The sequence below is a fragment of the Leiobunum rupestre genome, chromosome 5 (genome assembly GCF_980474605.1).
Source record: "Leiobunum rupestre chromosome 5, qqLeiRupe1.1.hap1, whole genome shotgun sequence".
Classification (NCBI taxonomy): Eukaryota; Metazoa; Arthropoda; class Arachnida; order Opiliones; family Sclerosomatidae; genus Leiobunum; species Leiobunum rupestre.
This window is the reverse complement of record NC_143388.1, coordinates 16,057,189-16,068,794: the sequence shown is the minus strand read 5'-3', so window position 1 is coordinate 16,068,794 and position 11,606 is coordinate 16,057,189. Positions and strand designations below refer to the sequence as shown.

Here is an 11,606-nt window from a genome sequence, read left to right as displayed (position 1 = left end):
AGGAATTTCAATAGATATCCCAAGATTATAATACTCACCTTTAGTTTTCTTTCGTTTAGAAACATTTTTAGAGCTACAGGCATGATCCATAATATCTGGTATCTTGAAAACCGCGAGTCAAAAACCACGGCGCAATTTCACTAAAACTTTACGTTTTAACTAGATGTCGGTAGCCCTGCCAGCTCCATGGAGGCAGTTTTTTCCGACTTCCGCCGGGAACTCAGTAAGAGCCTGCGTTACGTAAAAGGAGCTTGATTTCGAATCTAGGGTAAATGTAGCAAAGACCATAATTTCCAATTATCAAAAATCTTCTCATAACTCAAATGTTTTTAACCAATCACGAATTTTATGACGCGGCCAATGAAATTGAGAACCATGGCGACGTTTAGTTGCTTCTATCAACCACAGCAGGTAAGCAACGCCGGGAAATTGCCGGGAGTAGTGGCTCACTCCTGTAATCCCAGGCGTCCGGGAGGCAGAGTTTGTGGATGGTCGTGTGAGGACGACTACCAATTCCCCAACGGGTGGTCGGAATACTTCCGCCACGGGTGTCCCCACGTATCCCCCCGTTGGCGTGGCCGTTACACATATCTCGCCCTGATTAATCAGATGGTGTTTCGCCGGGCTCGCGGTCTTCTCAGACTCAAATCAGCCCTTTCTTCCTTGAATAAAAAAAAAAAAACGCCGGGAAATTCGAAGCGCCGCCAAATACATTGGGAAAAAAACATTAAGAGTATTAAAATTATTTTTATTAAAATACAAATATTATGTTCGTAAACAAATCGTTATTTCAACATTTTGGACAAAAAATTCAAAGCAGTTTCATCAACATTAAGGCCATTCTGATCAAAATAGTGCGCAAAACGTCTAGTTCTTGAAGTACTAGATTCATGACGTAAATTTTCATAATTATTCATGGTTTTCAACACACTTATGTATTCAACTTTTTCAAAATAACTATTTATGTGCTGAATTGGTAAAATTTCATTACTGATTAGATTTACAGCATTTACAACATTTTTATTATAAGTGTCAAAGGTTTCAATTTTAAAGTCCGATTTATTTAAATAAACGGAGTCTGGTAAGTTCCCTGTGTTAGAAGCAAGAGCTTGTTTTAAATTACCATTTGCTTTTTTACAAGTTTCTAACTCTAACCACGAAGCAATTTCCATTGATAAACAGTTTTTGTGGGAATATTTATTTTCGCGAGATAAAATTTTAGAATGATTATACATTTCATTTTTCATACTATATTGACAATCGAATTGCGAATGATCATCAAACAGAGTTGAAATGTCTGATAGTACTTTGCAAACCAATGGTTCTTTTTCACAAACTTTATCGACAATGGTCTCTTTATTATCTTCAGAATCGCTAACCCAGCTTATATCAAGTGAGTTTTTCTCACTACATTTCATATCATTTTTGGAATTATTTTTATTGTAGGTGTTAGTCTCCAATAAACTTAATTTAGGAAGTGGCAGCCAGTTTTCCAAATTAGAATGAAATACGAAATAGCAATCGTGCCTGAACTGTTCCAAACATAAATAAGCTTCTTGAGAATTGTCATTTAGGAGAAAATCGAAAAGTCCAACTCTAAGCTTTTTACTAAAGCAAAAGTTTAACACCGGAGAATTGAAGTTTAGTTTATCCCGTTGAAAAGTGCTTTTTTCATTTTCAGTCCAAAATTGAGTCTGCAGGATAATTTTTCTCAAGTCCTTTTGGCAGTATTTAGATAAGAGTTTTAAGTCTTCCTTAGATAGATTTAAATTACGATCTTGATTTATTTTCTTCAAAAATTTTACACACTGATTTAAAGTCAAGTCCATATTTAAAGTTTCATAATTGGAATTTATGCAACCCATTACATAATCCAAGCTACGACTCGCTGTTAAAATTACCGGTTTCTTGGTTGATTTAATGAATGAATTGACTGAGCTCCAAAAACCTTCGTCTTCTTCAAACACTAAATCAACATCGTCAAATAATATAATGGACGAGCTGGAAAATTTCAAGCCTTGTTTTGAATCCTCATCTTGTAGTTTCTCATCCGTTTCAAATCTTTGAGACACAGTATCAGCTTTAATTTTAGTATTAGTATTATTAATAATTTCAGATTCAGCTTTGCATTCTTTCGGCACGCAGTTATTTGAGTTTGTTACCGAGCTAGCTGCCTTAAAGTAATTTTTAATGCTGTTTTTAGGCTGCTTTTCAGTTTCTTTTACAGCCTCAAATTCCTCAGCTACGTCTTCATTACCGATACTTTCTTCACTGGCCCTTCTAAAATATGTTAATATGCTCTTATTGGATTCTTTTTTGGGTGGTCTTCCACGTTTTTTCTTTACAACTTCACTTTGACTCGAAACTACAACTTTGTCATTCACTTTGGGTTTTTCTTCCTTATTCTCTTTAATTGTTGTGAGAAATCTTGTTAAGGCGTTTGATGCTGACCCCTCCACATGATGAGATTGAGTTGCTTCACGGAGCTGTCCCATTATTTGTTTGCTTCCTCTTGTCGAAGATACGTTAACTTCCAAAACTTTAAACTTGTACTCCTGAGCTAGGGCGTAAACTAGGCTGGTTTTGCCTACTCCCGTGGCTCCAGTAATCAGCGTGCAAGGTGCCATTTCATCATTAACATCACTCCATGCGTATGAAGAATTGCTTGAGTCATTATCACAAAAAGCTCGTTTATTCTTCCATTCTAAAAGCCACGATGCCAAGAGTTCTATACTTGGTGTACTTCCAATGACCTCCAAAATGTTGGATGGTTTATATAACTCAGTCCATAATTCACTATCTTTGTTATCTTTGGACGCTAGTTGCTGAATCTCTATTTGAGGTTTACTGTCAATCTTTTCCCATATATTCATTTTTAAAATTGACTTCCATTCAGATGATTTTGGTGCATTTAATTTTAAAGATGGGGTCTCTTGAATAGATTTCAGTGGAAATCTAATAATATTGGTGGTTTTATTCCCCGTCTTTGGTATGCATTGCACATGATTAATCAAACGGAAATTTGAGAAAAAATCTTCACTCCATATTGAAGGAGTTCGGTTAGTCCATTTAATTGGTATTGCAGATAACTGGGCACCACTTTCTTCTTTAGACTTGAAAATATTTTTAGATCTATTGCTGTACTCTTTTACACCTATACAAATTATATCATCTACAACTTGATCTCCACTGGATTTAATGGATTTAAACATTTTGTTTTCAAAAGGTTTGATCTTGGTCTTAGAGTCTGTTTCTTTCGAACTTTGGGTTTTCTGGCATTTATGGGACGTAGATTTTAGTTTTGTAGCTTCAGATTTAACTTCCTTTGATAGAATCTTCTTTTTCGTTCTCCCCACATCTATTTTAACTGCAGTTTTCTCATTCGATTTTGATCTCTCCTTATTAACAAGTAAGCTAATAATAGAACCTTCTTTAACCTGTACAGTACAATTAGTGCCTTCTTGGCTTGAAGATTCATTTTTACTGGCTTGATTTCGGATCTTGGACTTTTTGGGTTCGGTTTCTTCCTCTGATTCAACTAATTCTTCTAATTTACGTTTAACAACACCTTGTAATCTCTTTGATTTTCTCTGACTTGAGTCTACAACTTCATTAGGGATAAGTTTTACTGGTTTCATTTTAGGTCATTTTTAAAACTTTAGGTGATTTTTAAATAAATATTCTTCCATTATATTATAACAAAGTAAAATTAAAAATTGGTAATAAACTATGCAAATAGCCAAAGCAACAAATAAAGAATAAGCCGCTTAGTTCCCGCCAAATATGCCGATCTATTTTTTAAAGTTGATTATGTGGATAAGTGGCGGCAGTGGCCAATGATTGGCTTCTGTTTTAACATTACTTGATAAAATCACCTGCTGCCATCTACTTCCACTCCTATGTACGGTTTTGTAAGGCCCCCTCTGGTGGTGACTTGTGTGCCCAATTTAGGTCGGTAGTGGGCAAACTCAGAGCGGGAATGTTTGAAAACATTGTGATTTGATGATATCATTGATATGGAATTTCAAGAAAATGAACAAGAGGAGTATGTTCTGGTAGCCCAAATTGATAATACCAAAAACTTAGTCCGGATTCTTCAAGCCATAAATTTCAGAGATGGGGCGACTGTTTATATTAGTGACAAAGGGTTCAAATTTACCGTAGAAGATGCAAAATGCTTACAAGCTTCGGCTTTCGTTCAGAGGGAAATATTTGAAACATTCAATCTGAAAGATGATAATATTTCTTTCAGAATTCAACTAAATCTTCTTTTAGAATGCTTAAATATATTTGGTACAAGTGGCACAACTTGCTTAAATTCTCCAACAGCATTGAAACTGTGCTACGAAGGTCATGGCCATCCTTTAATTCTGTACTTGGAAGAAAGTGGAGTGTTAACTGACTGTCACATAACAACGCAAGAAGCAGATGATACTATGGATTTTGATTTCCATGATGAAGTTAATAAGATAATAATTCAATCTGACATTTTGAAAGACATGTGGAGTGATTTGGATCAAAGTAGCGAAGTTTTGGAATTGACAATGTCTCCAAAAAAACCCTACTTTAGACTGTCAACTTATGGAATTGCTGGAGAGGTTCATATTGAGATTGGAAGAGACTCTGATGCCCTAGACACTCTGAAATGCACCAAAGAAACTATCAACAAGTACAAGATGTCCCTTATGAAACCATCTTTAAAAGCTTTAAATGTATCAAATAGAGTTTCACTTCGTACCAATGAAATGGGAGTTTTGTGTATGCAATATATGATAAAAGTGGAAAATGAGGTCTGCTTTGTCGAATATCTTTGTCTACCAAATGATGAGGACTGAATTTTGCTATATATGCATTTTTAATGTAAAACATTGTACGATAAATAAATGTTTTTTAAATTTTGAGTTAGATAAAATATAATTTTATTTTTGACAAGAATTATATACACTATTGTGAATGTGAAAAATAATCATACTGCAATATACTGCCTAATAAGTACAATAAAAGTACCACTACATAAAAGAAGACCATTTACAATATAATACTTATTGAGACTAATATATACACATAACTAATGATAAGAATTGAGATATATTTAATTTTAAATTTCTGGGTGAGCAGTGTTTGTGCATTTACCACAATATTTTTGGGAACCTTTCTAAAGCGTATAATGTGGTATAAAGTGATAAAAAGTGCTAGTCCAAAGTTGGGATGCTTTATTTTTATGCAAATAAACACCTGGGGTCTGACTAGCTATTAAGTTTATAGATAACGGGTTTTTCAAATCTATATAATTTCAATGTAAAATACAATAATACCAAGTTTCTCTTATAACTATGAATATTGATGTTTTTAATTCTTAGGCAAGCTGAAGTAAATTAAACCTCCACAGAACAGTTTGAATAACTCTGGATGAATTTCAGCTAGCTCCTCCATTCTATCTTGTGACCCAGGCATAATTAGCTTCTCTATTCCCAAACACGCGATTATATAGCCCCACCCTTCAATCGATGCCTACATTAACCAACGTAGGCAGCGCTTAAATTCAAACGGTTTGAAGACCCTTAAACTGTTTTTAAGGTTAGTTTTAACAAGTTTTACTTCTGCTACAAGCCCTTGGTTATTTTTTCTCATTAACTATTAAGCTATATAACTTTGTTTTTATTTTGCAAAGAGTACATCTTGATAAGATGTTTTAAGCGAATGTAATTGAAAAATTCTATATTTTTATAATTTGAGCAATTATACCTAAATTTTGATTTTGAAATTTATACTTTTGTTTTTCACATTAAATTAAATTATTTAAAAGAGAAAACTTATCTATTTTTCAATATTTTCTCAAACATTACTCTAATTTTTTTCATTGATAGAGAAAGAATTGTTGGCATGGCTTTCGTACCATTTCTTATTTAATTTAATTCAACTAGTTTTAGTGTCTAAGGTCTTTTGGCCAACCTCATAAGTTTGTTCTAAAAAAAAAATTCAACTAGTGATCACAATAATATTAATTTACAATTAAAAACATTAACTATTTACCATAATATTTTACAGTGATATTTAAAAATTAACACGTACAAATTTAAGAACTTCAAAAGCTAGGATATAGAAATGAGAAATAGATTTTATTATAGGAATTCAATATTTAAATTTTTTGTTTTTTAACATTTTCATTTTGTAAGATTTAGGCAATTATGGAAGATAAGGGTTTCAGCTGAGATTGAGGTATCAGATTTTTCATATTATTTTAACATGGACTATTTTATTAGCCCATTTTTGCAATTAAAAATCACAAATTGGTACTAATTTATAGTTTTGGCTCATTGCATGGGCCTTTCTTGGTTGACCTCAGAGACCTGAGATGTCTACATCAATTTTAGATGGTCATCAAACATATCAGACCCATTAATAATTATTTCCAATTACTTATCTGACTTGCACTAAAAAATAAAAAAAAACAGCGTTTTTATAAAGTAGCTGCATTTACTAAAAAATTGACTAGTCATAATAATACTGTGCCAAATTCAGGGGCTAAAATAAGGAATTAGAACTGTGCAAAAAGAATAACAGGGAGCTATAAATTTTTAAAAGCAGTTGGTATTCAGAATTTGTAGCAGACGAATATTTTAACAAAATTCCGAGAGAAAAAAAGGCTTTAAATAAGTAACTTAGTTCAGCAAAATTGGCTGCGTTTGTCAATATGTACCGGAAAGACCCGTCGACCAGGACATCTCCCATGAGGTCATCAGGTATTTTAAATTTTTCATACTTTTTTTGCGAAAAATTCATGATAAATAGCACTGCCCAAATCCGATTTTATAGCTGCCTAAAACTGACAGAGCTGCCTAAAACTGACAGAACTGCCCACTATTTTAGGCCCTGTTCAAATTGATTTAAAAACTCCAAAATTATTATGGATATTTAGGTGCAAAACCAAAAAAGATCCCATAACGTAAAAAAAAAAATCAGATAGGTTGGAAATAATTTTTTGGTAGAGTATAGCAGAAATAGAGTTGGCAATAGTGGTAATTTAACACTAAAAAAAGGACAAATTAAAGTTCTACTGCGTCATTAAAAGATTTTTCATCCAAACCGCTTTCATCCAATGATTCATTGGAACTACTTAATTTGTTATTAACACATTGTAATAAATTTAATCTGGGAGTGACCATTTGTTCCGGAAAGATCCAAGGTTTTATGTGCGGATTATTTTTTCTTTTCCATGATTCGTAACCATGGCATGCTTTCGACAGTCTCTTGATCATCTAAAAAATATATATGTTATCAAATTTAAATATACCTAATTTCTAGTAATATATCCCTATTGCATACCTTTGGAGCGCATATTTGCGTTATCTTATTTACAACCCAAACTGGTAAAGAACCTTGTGTAGAAAGTGAAAAATTTTAAACAAGTGATTGCAATTTCATAAGTTTATTTAATAAATTACCTCTGGGGTCACACTGCGTAACATAGTTAAACTCGCAGCCTTTATCACAAGGACGTATCACAAAACCAGTCAAATACGAGACACCTCGTACAAAATTCTTCTTCGGTGGGACAGACTAAATATTATTACAGTATTAACTTTTATAAGTTTTATTAGAGTAATTTTCAACTGAATGTGAAAAAATTTACCTCATGAAAAACCGAATGATTTAAAATGAGAAATTCTTTGCCTGTATCTAGCCAAGATCTTTGTAGGACAAAGTCTCGGTTCTTTAGTGGTGTAGGGCATTTCACTAAAAATTAGGATGGTTCCAAAATATTAGGGTTTTGTAAAAAGGGTAAGAAATGTAAAGGCTGCCATTTAACAGGGGTACTCTTACCAGCGTAATATCCAACGTCATTATTTGGATTCAAACATCCAATGTCATAGCTTTCTAGCATGTAGGAATCCCACATTTTTCTATACACCGGATCTAATAAGACATCATAAAGCAGCGCTCCTTTAATATCCTTGTAATTTGATTTAATCTGCAAATAAAAATATATTTTATGTCTCAGCTAGTTTAAGAAAACCAAAAGATTCGTGCTAGTACCTTAATCATTTTGAAGCTCGTTTCGGGAGTGCTTTTGGTCCATACAAAAGTGGTGTGTTTGTGGTATTCCTGCTTCCATTCCTCATTGCAATCGACTAAAAATTTCAGTCTGGTGAAATCTTCATCTTCAGCCACTCTCACATCACCAACATTCATTTTAAATGATCAGATGTGGAGCATTTACTACCTTGTCTTAGGACTCTACCCTGGGCAATGATTCCAACTGTCAATTCCAAACGTCGTCCGCACCTTTCACGCCACTTTCACAGATAAACCAATGGATTTTTTCGCAGAATGACTCATCGTAATTCCAACAGATGCCGCGATATTTTCACATTATATCGCGGTAAATTTGAATCTGTTGTATTGAAAAACATATCTGAATATTTTTCCGGTCTCTGCCTAAGAGGTTTTTTTGCTATTATTTCGGTATTTTTACCTCTCCGAGGGGACAAAGTCCCCTAGGAGGGGTTATACAACGACCGTGTCTGTCTGTGGGTCGGTCTGTGGGTGGGTCTGTCTGTGGGTCTGTGGGTCTGTCAGGACTGCGAACGCGTTCGCATTTTCGGTGCAAAGTGTAATCACTGCGTACGCAGTTTCTCAAAAGGTTGGCAAAACCACCGTGTGACGGTGAGCGTTAACGGATGCATTTGCGGTTTGGTTTGGATGGTGTTTTTTCGCTCACCGTCGTGACGGTTTGGTGTATTACGTTTTTGTAATGTTTATGCGTAGGTTGTGAGTGTTGAATTTGTTGTGTTTGTGTTCTGATGGTTGTGCATGTTGAGTCTGTTGTGTTTATATGGGCGTTTTCTCTCCAACTTCTTCTTAATGACTTTGGGACGGACCGAGTGCTGAGTGTAATGCTACCTCTCAACGTCCAATGGCAGGGTTTCCACCAGTTGTACACGGTATTCGTCTTAGTATCAATTTGCGATCGCATCGGGCGGGATTTGAACCCGAGACCTCCTGATTGACAGGCGGACGTTCTACCACAGAACCACCGACACTTGTTACGCCTTATTGAAAATTAGACCTTCAGCTTTATCGGAAGCGTATTTAATAGAGTACGAAATTTTGGTTTAATTGAAATAGAATTGAAATTGAAATTATTGCATCGAAGAAATTCTAATTTAGCGTTTCTCTATTGATTAAAAACAAATGCGCCACCCAGGTTACGAACCCAGACCATTCGGCTTGGCAGTCGAGCGCTCTACCACAGAACCACCGATAGCTGCTTAGATTCACTGAAATTAAGACAGGCATCGTAAGCATAATAGGTAATAAAGTCTTTTTTTATTAATGAATTTATGAAGGCCTAATCTGGTATTTTTTAAAGGTTAAATCTTGTTTTAGCGCAGTCAGCCGAGATTAGAGGGTTAAAGGGTAGACCCTGTGGGTGGTCCACTTTTTTAACGACCTATATATAGTTCTGTTAATTCAAAGGAGATAATTTAACGTTAATTGCTTTAAGAGCTGGCGGTTAGTCAAGTGGCTCTCTGTGCTTTGTTGATGGTAAGGTTTTTGCTTCTTGTAAATACATTTGGTGTGGATATTTGGATATCTACGATTTCTAACGCAGTCAATGATTTCTTGGGTGTGCGAGTCATTATATGATATTGGAAATTGGACGGCATTGGTCTTTTTCATGTGGTATGCGTCACAACGTCAACAGGAAGTGAACGAGTCGTCCACTACCAGATATCTACGGTATCTTCATCAAGGGCGAGTGTTGAAATAAAATGAGCGTTAAAAATGCGGCAAGTATTTCGTAAGCGAGTAATTCCAAAAAGCCTCTGTAGATATTTCTTTCATTAAAATTTGCTTCGTATTATATTTAACTGATAAACTTGTTCTGTAAAAGGGTTTAATTCAATTGTGCATTGTTATAGTACGTCTAACTTACTGTTGTAACTACTTAACTTATGATATTCTGAATAAATTAAAATTGGTCGTTTCGTCTCAATTATTTTAATTATAATAAAAATTTTATACCGGGCGGGATAGAAATGGGTTAATATTTTTAACAAATAACTCTAAATTGCGGAGATATATCTTTAAGGGTTATCTCGAGAAATTAATACCACTAGGGACAATTCTTCCGAGGAGAGGTATATTTTGGCTTGCCAACTTGTTAATAAATGCTTTATGGTGTAGTTTCGGTATTTTAAACTCCATAAGATAAATTAACCCAACTCCCATACCACGGCTAACTTCGATCGCGCGTACCGCGCTATAGCGGCCCCGTCAATCGCCTGAATATAAAGTGTTTATATTTTCCCACCAGGGTTTCGCTACGACCAAAATTTAACGTTAGTCAGATAGGAAACATCCAGGGTTGGCAAAATCCTTGTTTTTTTCAAAAAGAACAAAACAATGTTTTTTATTGTTTTTAACTGTTTTTAAATCAAACAATAAAAAACACATAATAAACAATAAAAAAACTATGTTTAAAACACGTTTTAAACTATTGAATATACTTATGAATGGAATCAGACTCACGAGTAAACTCATTTAAAGAAATATTACGTATCATTAAACGTATTATCATAAGTGGCATGATTACCCTAAGTGTGTCAATAAGATGAATTTTTCAATGATACCTTGTTCAACGAAAGTGACGTAAATTACGTCATTTTTTGCAGTGACGAAATTTACGTAATGTGTTTGCGAAGCGGCGTCTGTGGCGCGAGCATTAAAAATACCATATAGAGTACTTAAACGTAATTCGCGAGTCCTACGTTTCTTTGGTCTGTTTAGAACAAGCTCTAATTGAAGATTTTCTGTGGGAAAGGCTCCTATTGGTAATGGCTCCTATTGGTAATTATGCCACTTATGGTATTATAAATAAACTCACAGGGAGAAGAACCAAAGAGTACACGCTTATTTAAACGAGCCAAGAATTTCACTAACAAGGAGACATCCCGAAGTGTAACCCACCGATTTTGTTCAAACTCGGGGGATTGGTAGACGTTCATGAATCATGAAAAATCCTAAAGGGAATTTATTCAATGGGCAACCGTTTCGCCATGGCAACGAAAAATGTTTTTGACAATACAAAATATTAAATTTTCCCATTGAAAATAACATGGGATTTTGACCTCAAAATGATCAAATGTTGATCAGTTTTGATGTTTTTTTTGTCAATTTTTATCTATTTTTTCTATTTTTGGCATTTTCGAATCGGTCATAATCGATTGTAGACCATTGGACCGAAATCCCATTCGTCCGAATGTACCATTCAACCGAAAACCGCGTTTTGCGCGGTTTTCATTCAATATACCGTTAGTGATACATATTTAGATATCGTAGGTTACGTGACGATAGTATATCTAATTTGGACTAAACTATGTCTTAAATATTTATTATTTCGTACCGACGTGTATTTTTAGACCTTTTTCCCTTGAAATTTGATATTTTCCGGGTTTAATTTTGGAAAATAACCTTGATAAGACCCGACGTGAAATAGTTGCCTACCATATCTAACCTAACCCAACCTGAACTAACCTAACCTAACCTAACCCAACCCAACCCAACCTAACCTAACCTAACCTAACCCAACCTGAACTAAC

General features: G+C 34.6%; 3 protein-coding genes across 4 annotated transcripts; 1 reads left to right on the top strand and 2 right to left on the bottom strand.

Moving 5' to 3' along the window:
• Positions 1-733: 733 nt before the first annotated feature.
• LOC149943647 (uncharacterized) lies at positions 734-3,720 on the bottom strand. Its single transcript, XM_090175568.1, has one exon. The coding sequence runs from the start codon at positions 3,636-3,638 to the stop codon at positions 786-788; it is 2,853 nt and encodes a 950-aa protein (XP_090031694.1). The 5' UTR covers positions 3,639-3,720; the 3' UTR covers positions 734-785.
• Positions 3,721-3,903: 183 nt separating this feature from the next.
• On the top strand, positions 3,904-4,899 carry Rad1 (Radiation insensitive 1). Its single transcript, XM_090175273.1, has one exon. It carries the CDS (start codon positions 4,017-4,019, stop codon positions 4,833-4,835), a length of 819 nt encoding a protein of 272 aa, XP_090031399.1. The 5' UTR covers positions 3,904-4,016; the 3' UTR covers positions 4,836-4,899.
• Positions 4,900-4,901: 2 nt separating this feature from the next.
• LOC149943645 (START domain-containing protein 10-like) lies at positions 4,902-8,461 on the bottom strand. 2 transcript variants are annotated; one of them, XR_016480902.1, is made up of 7 exons: positions 8,038-8,461; positions 7,825-7,972; positions 7,634-7,737; positions 7,446-7,560; positions 7,327-7,379; positions 5,549-7,259; positions 4,902-5,511 (listed from the first exon to the last, which is right to left on the bottom strand). XR_016480902.1 is itself a non-coding variant. In XM_090175274.1 (6 exons), exons 1-6 carry the CDS (start codon positions 8,191-8,193, stop codon positions 7,047-7,049), a joined length of 789 nt encoding a protein of 262 aa, XP_090031400.1. In that variant the 5' UTR covers positions 8,194-8,461; the 3' UTR covers positions 4,903-7,046. The 2 variants fall into 2 exon arrangements, 1 of the variants encoding a protein (XP_090031400.1); XM_090175274.1 differs by having other exon boundaries at positions 4,903-7,259.
• Positions 8,462-11,606: the final 3,145 nt, after the last annotated feature.

Bases quoted from the DNA above. Each gene is read 5' to 3' on its own strand.
- LOC149943647 (XM_090175568.1), bottom strand. From the start codon at position 3,638: ATGAAACCAGTAAAACTTATCCCTAATGAAGTTGTAGACTCAAGTCAG.
- Rad1 (XM_090175273.1), top strand. From the start codon at position 4,017: ATGGAATTTCAAGAAAATGAACAAGAGGAGTATGTTCTGGTAGCCCAA.
- LOC149943645 (XM_090175274.1), bottom strand. From the start codon at position 8,193: ATGAATGTTGGTGATGTGAGAGTGGCTGAAGATGAAGATTTCACCAGA. The intron at 7,973-8,037 runs GTACTAGCACGA...TTTTATTTGCAG, and splicing joins CGAGCTTCAAAATGATTAAG to ATTAAATCAAATTACAAGGA. The intron at 7,260-7,326 runs GTATGCAATAGG...TATATTTTTTAG, and splicing joins CGCAAATATGCGCTCCAAAG to ATGATCAAGAGACTGTCGAA.